The sequence below is a fragment of the Heptranchias perlo genome, chromosome 6 (genome assembly GCF_035084215.1).
Source record: "Heptranchias perlo isolate sHepPer1 chromosome 6, sHepPer1.hap1, whole genome shotgun sequence".
Classification (NCBI taxonomy): Eukaryota; Metazoa; Chordata; class Chondrichthyes; order Hexanchiformes; family Hexanchidae; genus Heptranchias; species Heptranchias perlo.
In genome coordinates this window covers 11,838,123-11,850,275 of record NC_090330.1, presented here as the reverse complement: position 1 = coordinate 11,850,275, position 12,153 = coordinate 11,838,123, and the positions used below count along the sequence as shown (strand labels likewise).

The following is a 12,153-nucleotide window of genomic DNA, read 5'->3' as shown; positions in this document are numbered from 1 at the left end:
ATAATGGTACCACTGTTTTGCTTTGGGCAGCAGACGCTGTGTATCTCTATTTGCAGGGAGTCCTGAGGGATCTGTCAATATTTACAGGTAGCCCTTGAGAGTGTGTCAATATTTGTAGGGAGTCCCCGAGATTGTGTCAATATTTGCAGAGGGTCCATGAATAGGTCCAATATCTGTGAATGTAAACGCTGACTTATTTGACAAAGAAATACCAGACACACCGATCAATGGAAAACATTTGTATTTAGGCTGTTTTGCAGCCAGGAGCCTGAAGTGCAAGATGAAATGCCTGGGAGAAAGGAGAAAGCCATCCGTAATATCAACCACATCAGGACTCTTGTGAACTTCTATCAGGAGAGCGAGGTGAGCTTAATGCGAGGTTGTAGGCCGACATTGTGAGTTATTACTTTAGTTGAAATATGAAGGACGTTTTTCCAAGTTTTGCTGCTGACGACCAAGGTTCTTTCCATCAGTAGCACGGAGTTGGAAAATTATCCATCTGGTTCTTCATCCATTCTCATTTTTTTTATTATTAGTGAGAGCCCTAGGTGTAGGGTCAAGCCTTGTGCAGGACACCACCAAGGTTGGAAAGTGTAGGAGGGAAGATGAAGTAAACCAGGATGTAGAGATTAGGTGAGGCCAAGCCTGTAAGAGGAGATCAGTGAGCAAGAAATTCCCATAACCAGAGTTTTCAGGTTCTGGGAAAGATTGAATTGGAGTACCACATGGTGCTACATGGTGCAGTACATACTACATGGTGCAGTAGGTCTTAATTTCAACAGTGATGATGCAAGGAGGAGGAAGAATGTGTATGGAGGCTTACTTGGAAAGTTGAGGGAAAAATGCCCACAATGGTATCAATAATAGAGAGATAGAGAGGTTGCAATGGAGATAAGAGATAATGGAGACTAGAGATGAGTGAAGGAGCACCCAGCGGATGACAAGATTGTTCTTGCAAGATGTTCAGGAGTGTGAGAGAGGTGCAAGATGAGTGTCCCCAGATATAGGATTCAAGTCTTGGACAGATCTGGGGGGTAATTTTAACTTAACCTGCCAGGCGGGAACCTGACGGGATCAGATTGTCTGTCTGTTTGTTTTACCCCCTGACCTGAGACGTAACTCTTCGCAGAGAAGCCCAAACTGATCAAAACAAGGTGTTTTTCTTTTAATGTTTTTTCACCCCGATTTCACTCTCCATTGAAGTCATTTTACACTGTACACTGTAAACTGTACGTGACAGGGTGATCAGTGAATCAGGAACAATCTTACGTGCGGCGTGTAGATCTTAACTTAATTCAATGAAAGATTGTTCTACCCAAAGGGTTGTAATCTGAGAGAGCACAATACTGCGCTTGTAATATTCCATTCCTTAAGTTAACTCTTAAGTATTACTCAGATACTCTTGAAGTTATATTTAGCTTGAAAATTCCTTGACCTATAAGGAGGTAAATGTCTGACTTTGCGGTGTTGATGGGAAGCCTTGACTCCTGATGCACTTATCGGAAGTTTCAGGCAAGCGTTGCACACGATGTTCTGACCATTACCGAGAGTGCGTGTGCCCAAATTTCCAATATGTGCTCTCGGTGGGCAGTTGGAAAATTGTCCCTATAATCTCGTCACCTTGGGCTCTTGATTCTGCCCATAACATCCTTAAAAAAAACAGTCCATTGAAACATGGGGTACCAACATGTATTTTGCAGTGAATCTGAATATATAGAGCATTACATTATAATTTTAATAAAGGATCAATTTCTCTCCAGAATTTTTAACGATCGCTATTAGTAATGTAGAGCAGTGATTCATTTTAAAGCAGATGCACAGCCTAGGCTTTTCATCCATTCATAGTCAATGGAAAGCTAGCCCTATCCTGTGAGGTGACTCTTTAATCCCTACATTATTCAGCATGTCGGGAATTGGAGCCTGTCAAATTCTTAAACTGGTGTGGGGGAGTGAAAACTGTGCAATGATCCTGAACTATTCGCTGCCTATGGCAAATTGATACAAACGAAATGCCCCTGCCTCAGTTCATCTGCTGCTGAAACCCTCATCCATGCTTTTGTTACTCTAGACTTGCCTATTCCAATGCTCTCCTGGCCGGCCTCCCATCTTCCACCCTCCATAAACTTGAGATCATCCAACACTCTGCTGCCCGTATCCTAACTCGCACCAAGTCCCGTTCACTCATCACCCCTGTGCTCGCTGACCTACATTGGCTCCCGGTCCGGGAATGCCTCGATTTTAAAACTCTCATTCTTGTTTTCAAATCCCTCCATGGCCTCGCCCCTTCCGTATCTCTGTAACCTCCTCCAGCCCTACAACCCTCCAAGATCTCTGCTCTCCTCCAATTCTTGCCTCTTGCACATCCCTGATTTTATTTGCTCCACCATTGGCGGCCGTGCCTTCAGCTGCCTAGGCCCTAAGCTCTGGAATTCCCTCTCTAAACCTCTCCACCTCTCTACCTCTCTCTCCTCCTTTAAGTCGCTCCTTAAAACCTGCCTCTTTGACCAAGCTTTTGATCACCTGTCCTAATATCTCTTTATGTGGCTAGGTGTCCAATTTGGTTTGATAACCCTCTTAAGTGCCTTGGGAAGTTTTACTACGTTAAAGGTGCAATTTAAATGCAAGTTGTTGTTCTTGTTGTTCTTCTTTGCACTGAATGATTCCTAATTGAACACAGAAAGAGCCTTGTTTTCTTTGCCTACCACAACTTAATGCCCCAAGAATGTAACATTTATTTTGGCCTCACTATGTGTCATACAGCAACCAAAAATCTGGAGCCAATGGAAGATTTTAAATCCGAGGAAAACTTTTCCGAACAGGTAGATCCTATTCCCTGAAACGGTAAAGTTCTTTCTGAGTTTGGCTGACGCCTGCTGCTTGTGGCCAGAGAACCCCTCTGGAACACCAGAGTGTAGCTGGATGTGTCCCTCATTTAGGAACCAATGGATGTAGATCTTCAACTTGCCGCCCGGGTGTGACAACAATAACTTGCATTTACATAGCGCCTTTAACGTATGAGCCCCATTGCAGCTGGACGTTTAATGCTTGCTCCTTGTTCTCTTTAGGGATGTGCACATTCAGCCTACCTTGTTGACAGTCTGTGGGATTGCTCAGCATTCCTACTGAAGGACTGGGAGTCAATGACGGCTTTATTACTGGAAGGTGATGACCAAGAAGAGGAAGGTAAGGAGGTTGTTTGAGGAGCGAGTCTTAAGCTCTTGCAATCAGTTCAAAATATTTGTATTCAAAAGGTACTTTTTTTTATTTTCCAGCTTTAACTAACTTACAGAAAAAAGCCCTGGTTGAAATTATGCTGAGCACAATACGACAGGCAGCAGAAGGCCATCCCCCTGGAGGCAGATGTTTAGGGAAGAAGGTTAGTCTCTTATCACTTTAATTTAGACCAAGGTCCACCTAGTTTTCCTTCTACTGTGCTGGTAGTCGCTTGATACAATTATAATGGAGTTTTTGACTAATCATAGCAATCAATCTCAGGAAACCTCGAATGAAACCTCTTTCTATTTTTGGATGCTGAAAGTTCATCCAAAATGTCACCAAATGTCTAAGTGTGTGATTGGTTTTGTATGAGGGTAAATTTAAAGGATCTAAAATATCTTGTTTATCATTTTCAGGTTCCCCGAAAGTCCTTTTCTCCCATTGCCTTCTAAGCCTGAGTTTCTTTCCCTTTGTGGCGGTTGGTCATTTCCCCTCTTCCTTTTTTTTGCCGTTACTGAAGATGGCAAAGACTAGCCCTGCTAAAGGCACCTGATCATCACTAACAAAATGCTGGGATCCCCGGGGAGGTGCAGTGGTGGACCACGGAACTGTGGAGTGGCAGGGTGCAGGATTGCTTCTGTGACTTCCAATACTTATCCGTGGCGCCGAGCAGAACCCAGGTGCTTTCCCACAAGGAGGAAGGGCCCTCGGTTGCCTCCGTGTGGCTGGTTGCTAAGCAGCATTGGTAGAGGCCTGGGGGTAGGTTGCAAACATACTTAGAGCTAATACTGAGAGGTGATAACTGCCGGGAAAGACTGAACAGGCTGGGGCTCTTTTCTCTAGAAAAGAGAATGCTGAGGGGTGACCTGATAGAGGTCTTTAAAATTGGGAAGGGATCCAACGGGGTAGACGTAGAGAAAATGTTTCCACCTGTGGGGGAGTCCAAAACTAGGGGTCATAAATATAAGATGGTCACTAATAAATCCAATAAGGAATTCGGGAGGAACTTATTTACTTCTGGTTAGAATGTGGAACTTGTTAGCACATGGAGTAGTTGAGGCGGCTAGCATGGATGCATTTAAGGGGAAGCTAGATAAACACATAAGGGAGAAAGGTTCAGAAGGACATGTTGATAGGAGTAGATGAAGTAGGGTGAGAGGAGACTCGTTTGGAGCATAAATACCGGCATAGACCAGTTCATCCGAATGGCCTGTTTCTGTGCTGTAAATTCTATGCAATTGTATGTAACACGGAGAGCTAGAAACCAAAAACTGATAGGGAGGAGAAGTTCCTCAAAAAGGATACTTCCTCTTAAGAAGAGTTCCATGTAAGGAATGCAGTAAGGTTGCCCTGGCATTGCTGGTATAGAATCATAGAATCATAGAATGGTTACAGCACAGAAGGAGGCCATTCAGCCCATCGAGCCTCTGCCGGCTCTTTGTAAGAACAATCCAGCTGGTTCCATTCCCCTAACCTTTCCCCGATAGAATGTCCTGGTTGTTTTTTTTATATATAATGGAGTGATTGCTGTCTTCACCCATGATTGCACAGTGCCAACAGCTTCCAGGCTCCATAGTGATGGTGCAGCAAGGTATTACAGCTCCCAGCAATATTTGTTGGGTTTCATAGAATCATAGAAAATTTACGACACAAAAGGAGGCCATTCGGCCCATTGTGTCCGTGCCGGCCGAAAATGAGCTACCTAGCCTAATCCCTTGGTCCATAGCCTTGTAGGTTATGGCACTTCAGGTCCATATCCAGATACTTTTTAAATGCAATGAGGGTTTCTTCCTTTACCACCCTTTCAGGCAGTGAGTTCCAGACCCCCACGACCCTCCGGGTGAAAAATCTTTTCCTCAGCACCCGTCTAATCCTTCTACCAATTACTTTAAATCAATCCCCCTGGTTATTGATCTATTTGCTAAGGGAAATAGGTCCTTCCTAGCAACTCTATCTAGGCTCCTCATAATTTTGTATGCCTCAATTTAATCTCCCCTCAGCCTCCTCTGTTCCAAAGAAAACAACCCCAGCCTATCCAATCTTTCCTCATAGCTAAAATTCTCCAGTCCTGACAACATCCTTGTAAATCTCCTCTGTACCCTCTCTAGTGCAATTACATCTTTCCTGTAATGTGGTGACCAGAACTGTACACAGTACTCAAGCTGTGGCCTAACTAGTGTTTTATACAGTTCTAGCATAAATTCCCTGTTTTTATATTCTATGCCTCGGCTAATAAAGAAAAGTATCCCGTATGCCTTCTTAACCACCTTATCTATCTGTCCTGCTACCTTCAGGAATCTGTGAACATGCACTCCAAGGTCTCTCACTTCCTCTACACCTCTCAGTATCCTCCCATTTATTGTGTACTCCCTTGCCTTGTTTGCCCTCCCCAAATGCATTACCTCACACACCTCCGGATTGAATTCCATTTGCCACTTTTCTGCCTGCCTGATCAGTCCATTAATATCTTCCTGCAGTCTACAGCTTCCCTCCTCACTATCAACCACACAGCCAATTTTTGTATCATCTGCAAACTTCTTAATCACGCTCCCTACATTTAAGTCCAAATCATTAAAATATACCACAAAAATCAAGGAACCTAGTACTGAGCCTTGTGGAACCCCACTGGAAACAGCCTTCCAGTCACAAAAACACCCGTTGACCATTACCCTTTGCTTCCTGCCACTGAGCCAAATTTGGATCCAACTAGCCACTTTCCCTTGGATCCCATGGGCTTATACTTTTTTGACCAGTCTGCCATGTAGGACCTTGTCAAAAGCCTTGCTGAAATCCATGTACACTACATCAAATGCAATACTCTCATCGACCCTCCTTGTTACCTCCTCAAAAAATTCAATCAAGTTAGTCAGACCCTTAACTAATCCGTGCTGACTGTCCTTGATTACTCCGTGCCTTTCTAAGTGACAGTTTATCCTGCCCCTCAGAATTGATTCCAATAATTTGCCCACCACCGAGGTTAGACTGACTGGCCTGTAATTACTCGGTCTATCCCTCGTTCCCTTTTTAAACAACGTTTATATAGGATATTGTCATACATCCCTATTGCCCTAATGTGGAGGTATTATACAATATCGTCTTACCTCCTTTGCCTCTAACACAAGTGCGAGGACGAAGAAACAGCAAAAACATCTGGTTAATACTCTTTATTAAATCACATCAATGAGATAATAAAACACAACCCCTTACATGAGACATAGGTACCAATTATAACATTATGACTCACATCTGGAAGACTCCTTCAGGAGATTGCAAGCGTGTCGTTATAACTGCTTATGCTAGCCTCAGCAAGACCAGACTGAAATTCCCCAAGGAGCTCCAGTGTCTGTACCTTCTATATGTTTAAATATGTCCTCCTAACGTAATGCCATTAACTACTTCTGATTAATCTCCCTTCGACGAGTCTGCTCAATAACATCTGTTTCTTGTTCACTGTACTCACTAATGAGAAACCATGGGTACCTGTTATGGCCGTCCTTTCTTATCTCTTCCCACTACATCGATAACACAAGCCCTATTCATAACATTGCCCCCCCACTACAGTCTCCTCGACTGATTTACTGTATTTCTTTTCTCTTCTCATGGACACTTAATGAGGTAAAGTCTCTACTGCTCCAGACCTGACCTAGTTATAGCCATTGCAGAATGAGTACTGACATGTGGATATATATTTTAAAAGCTTACTAAGGCTATTCTACCTGGTACACCTATACTTACGATATGGATCTATCTTATCTTTTGCTGTGTGATTCTTAGATTCAAATGGCAAAGGAGAGAAAAACACAGATAGACGACCGGGCCAAGCTCACCGAACATTTCATCGTGGTCCTTCCACAGCTCTTAGCAAAGGTAGGTGTGGGGCTTTATACTGCAGCCGGGTCTTTTGGTTTTCTCATTATATTTCCTTGAAAATGCAGTTTTACAGCTCGCCCTGTGGCCCACTTGGCGAGAAGGCGGCATAAGTCATAGCCATAGAAACCAGAAAGTGCCAGGACATTCTCGCATTGAGCGAGGACAGGATCGGACTTTGGTCCCCATGTTCGAAGAGCCCGCCAAAGCCTACTAAGAGCCATGTCTAGGCTCACGTGCAAAGAGTGGCTGCTTGGGTGAGGTAATGGAGGGGGGAGGTATCTGCGTCCCACCTTACTGAACCCCAGCATGAGTCAGTGCGGTCGATTTTCCACTTCCTACACTTGGGGAATTGGAATTCACCAGGCTCTGTGACGAGAAGAATGGGCAGAGACACTTCATTTAAGGTGGCTGTCTCCCTCCCTCCCCAACCCCCCCTTCCCTCCTGTCCTGACCCAGGATTTTCTGGGGTTTCCCTAATGAACGTAACTGGGCGTGCACCTGTAGTAGGTGCAAGGTCCGAATGAGACTGAAGAGGGAATTTTTGACCTTGTGTCTCACTCTCTGATCAAACTGACCATTGGATCCAGGATCCCCCAGCATAGCAGTGCCTGAAAACGTTGGTGCAAGGGCCTCTCCTTGGATGGTCTCTGGGGATTCCTGAGGCAGATTGAAGACCTAATGGCAAGTCTTGAAATTTATTGTTCCTCTCCCCACCACTCCTGGGACCTTCTGGCTAATGCTGTCCGGCAGCAGCCAGGAGTCCTAAAGACAGTGGCCAGGAGGGTAGTCGGAGGCCTCCCATCCTGTGTTTATGCTAATTTCATAGTAGTCTGTGTTTATGTTAATTTCATAGTATTCTGCTGATGAAGATAAAGTGATTGAAGTCAGCCTTCTCCAAATACCTCAGTATTTTGACCTGGAGGTTTACAGTACTGCACAACTGGAGAAGGTGAGTCAATAAATATTATCGTGTTATTACAGATAAATAAATAATAGTCCAAGAAATAAATGCGGGTGCAGACAAAGGAACATCTGATGTGTCTCAAAATATAAGGACATAAGAGTAAGAACAAAAACATTTTTAGGAACAGGAAAGGGTCATTAATGAGTTGGGGCAGGAGTTGCCATGGTGAGTCTTGACTTCAACACGGTGAGAATGCAGGGAGTAAAAAGTATGTGTAGGAGGGAATACTTAGAGGTTAGGAGGGACAAGGGAGGAAAGTTTGGGGGGGTGGGGGGTGTGGGTGGGGATGGAGGTGGAGGGCGGAGAGGTAATAAACCAGTAGTAATGGTAATGTAGAAAGGGAGAGGGAAGGTATTGATGGTGAGAGAGGGATTGTCTGTGAAGCAACTCATTTCTTCTTGTATCCAGGAGGCCTCGAGATGGAAGCAGTATTTAATCCTTGGACAACTTGGGCTTTTTTAAGGCTAAGGGACTTTGAAAGGAAAAGAAAGATGAAACCAGAGATGAAGATATTCACGGTTTTCAACTTTCCTTTTCTTTCAATAACTCTTAGCCTTAAAAAGTGCTGGGAGTTTAGTTGGGCAGATTCCTGCTCTTAGTGGCTCGAGTCTCTCCCAGGCTTACTGATTGATCCGAAATTTTAAATTAAACTCATCCAGCTGTTGAAAATGAACCTTCTAGACAGCAATCACCTTTTCAGCAGCCCTGCCACCCGCTGATTTTACACCTTCCTGTTCTATTTAAGGGGAAGCTAGATAAACACATAAGGGAGACAGGACTAGAAGGGTATGCTGATAGGGTGAGATGAAATAGGGAGGGAGGAGGCTCATGTGGAGCATTAACACCAGCATAGACCTGTTGGGCCGAATGGCCCGTTTCTGTGCTGTACATTCTATGTAATTCTGTGTAATATTTAGAACTCCCATCTCTCTCATCACTCACCAACCCCATTCCCTCCCAACACACATTTTTATACATATTAAATCACACCTGAACCAGTCACAGAGAGGTAGTGATAGATAATCCTTCTCTCATCCTCTACCCTCCAAACTCTCTCTGTCATTACCTTTGTTGACTTTTTTCATAGGAATATAGGAAGAGGAGTAGGCCATTCAGCCCCTCGTGCCTGCTCCGCCATTTGATAAGATCATGGCTGATCTGTGATCTGACTCCATATACCTGCCTTTGGCCCATATCCCTTAAAACCTTTGGTTGCCAAAAAGCTATCTATCTCAGATTTAAATTTAGCAATTGAGCTAGTATCAATTGCTGTTTCAGTTTATCAGTTTTGTTATTGTCATTACTTCTCTCAACCTTCCTCTCTACGTACACTCCAAATGCACCATCCTGATCCCATGATTTCCGTTCTCCCAGATTCTCACTTCGTTAAGGTGACGACTCCTTACAGTCTCTCCTATTCTAACCCATTCTTTCCCAGGACTTCCAAACTGTGGATGCTGCCTGTATAATACATTCTGTACGATCACCATCATTAATAGCGTTTAAATAGTGTATAAACGCCAATCAGTTTGATAACAAGATGCAGTTTCAACCGGAGATGAAATAAATGTAAAATCTGAAATAAAAACAAAACATGCTGGAAATATGCGGCAGATCAGTCATTGCCTGAGAAGAAAAGGGGAGGTTAGGGTGTGTTGGGCGGAGCATAAAAACTTGGGTAAAAGTGAGGGAAGGGGTCCAATCTATCGTGAGGAAGAACCACAGGTTTGGGAGCTGTAGATTCCTGTTATTGAGGCTCGGAGTTAACCCCCCTTCCCTGGAGAAATGAAGAGAATGGCACAAAGGCCGTTTGGAATCCCTGCTTCATTGGATCAAAGGTTATGAGGGGGAAGGGTAAGTACAATTTCCTCCGGAATTTTTCGAGGAAGTGAGGATGACGGTGTAGCTTCTTTGCCTCCGAGCCGGCATTAACGGTGCCGCTTGACGAAGGGCGGAGAAATATTAAAACACTACATGGGAACTGCTTAAGGAATCAGGATTGTCGCTGGGAATAGAGATGACCTCAGAATCTATAGGGAGGCATTGTTAGCTCTACATAAAATAAAAGAACTGCTGGTACCTTGGAGCGTATTGTCTGGATGAGTACGTGTGAGAGAGCTCTTTGTTTTATGATAACATAATTGAAGAGAAGGTTTTTTTTTATTCGTTCATGGGATGTGGGCGTCGCTGGCGAGGCCAGCCTTTATTGCCCATCCCTAATTGCCCTCGAGAAGGTGGTGGTGAGCCGGTATTCCTAGAATTAAGACGATTTCTCTTCAGTGAACGGACGGTGTAATAACATAACCATAGAAGCAGAATACATTATGTAGAGATAATGAAAAACCTGTGGTATCTTGGCCCAGCCCAGCCTACTTGGGCCTACCTCTATTTCACACACACTGGCTGCAAGGAGTTCTACGAATCTTGCTTGTTTCAGAATAATTGACTCGATTTAATAGTTTAGAAATGACTGTGTTCTATATTAACACTGAAAGCAAAACCTCCATTAAAATAACAGACACAAGAATTTGATGCAAAAGTGTGAAGCAGATGATAATATTGCACACAATAGTTTCTAGGCTGGTATATTTTTCCAGTACGGCTAATGTTAGATATTACACCTGTACAATACCATTTGAGAATCGGTGTTAATACATCACATTTCTTTTGCCCCTTTATTGTTCTGATTTGCACAATCTCAGCTTTCATTTGATAATTTTTGAAATTGTTTAAATATAATTTCTTTTTTTAAAAAAAAGGATGGCGGGTGGTGGGGACGCTTGGTTGTCAGAATTTCACTGATGATTTTAGAAAGATCCCGAATGTGTTTTTTTTTTCCTTGGGGAACCGACAGCACTTGGATACCTTACTGAAGCAGATAAAGGAAATTGTGGAACAGCAAACGGGCTCCGAAGTCTTGGAATTCTGTTCGAAGGCGTACCTTGTCCTCAGTAATGAAGAGCTGGCCACTCATGGCCGAGTGGATTTCGCAAAAAGTCAACTGTTTGACCAGTTGGTGGGCAAGTTTAAAGAGCTGCTGAAAGATTTCATTCACAAGGTGCGTTCCATATATTTTTTCTATGGTTGCCCCCAGTGTCATCAACCAAAAACCAAACAGAAGCGTCCCCTCTTTAGAGGGGCACAACTAAGAAAGAACTAAACCATAAAAACAAACATATGAACGTAAATAATAATATTATTTCCAGCGTCCACTATGCCCTCCGGTGACCTGCGGTGCCCACCGGTTGCGGAAGGCCTCAAGCGTACTGGCGGACGCCATGTGCTCCCTCTCCAGGGCCACCCGGGCGCGCAACAGGACCGCGGAATAGAGGCAGACAGCCAGACAGGCCGTCCCCACGGGCCGCGTCCAACCTGGACCTGTAGATGGCCACCTTGGCCAGGCCCAGAAGCAGCAGAAACTGTATGTGGTTCGCCCTTGACCAAGAATTTTTTTTTTTGTTGGACCATCTTTGTTAAATTACGTTTCTCTCCACTCTCTCTCAGGACCATGGGTATTACCTACTGTTCTCATGCCAAGGGGCAGCCGAGTGATCTGCTCCCAGACTGGTGCCACTCAGGGTGATTGCAGTGTAATAATATTAAGTAACAACCCTTGCACCTTATCATGTCAAAACACCTCAAAGCTCTTCACACAATGAATTACTTTTTGAAGTGCAGTGACTGTGTTTGTGTAGACAAACCCGGCAGTAATTCTGCGACAGTAACATCCTGCAGACAGCAGCCAGACGAATGACCAGTTAACGTGTATTTTTGGTGGTATTTGGTTGAAGGGGGAATAATGCTCATGATACCGGGAGAATTCCCTGTTCTGCTTCAAGCAAGTCTGGAATGTTCACCTGCAGCTGCTGTTTCTGCTGTTGTAGCTCTTTAGTTATCCTATTTATGATTTACTGTGTAACAGGGAGACCGATTTGACGATGAAGAATCTTACCAGATGTGGTCTACATTGAAAAGAATCACTACCTTCCACAAGTGAGTGAGACACTTGCAGTGGTGAATTTAATGATAAGACGCTCGATATAACGTGCATTGCTATATTTTCCTCACCAATAGAGAAATCATATAGAGGACCCTCTCCGTAA

General features: G+C 44.0%; 1 protein-coding gene across 2 annotated transcripts in view; it reads left to right on the top strand.

Annotated features, from left to right (window-relative positions):
* LOC137322741 (cohesin subunit SA-2-like) overlaps positions 1-12,153 on the top strand; it is a 110,465-nt gene that overhangs the window by 69,108 nt on the left and 29,204 nt on the right. For both annotated transcript variants that reach the window (XM_067985754.1, XM_067985753.1), the window contains exons 15-21: positions 249-363; positions 3,066-3,183; positions 3,273-3,376; positions 6,991-7,083; positions 7,940-8,035; positions 10,905-11,108; positions 11,973-12,043. In XM_067985754.1, coding sequence (XP_067841855.1) covers positions 249-363; positions 3,066-3,183; positions 3,273-3,376; positions 6,991-7,083; positions 7,940-8,035; positions 10,905-11,108; positions 11,973-12,043 — 801 coding nt within the window. The remainder of the gene's footprint in view (positions 1-248; positions 364-3,065; positions 3,184-3,272; positions 3,377-6,990; positions 7,084-7,939; positions 8,036-10,904; positions 11,109-11,972; positions 12,044-12,153) is intronic.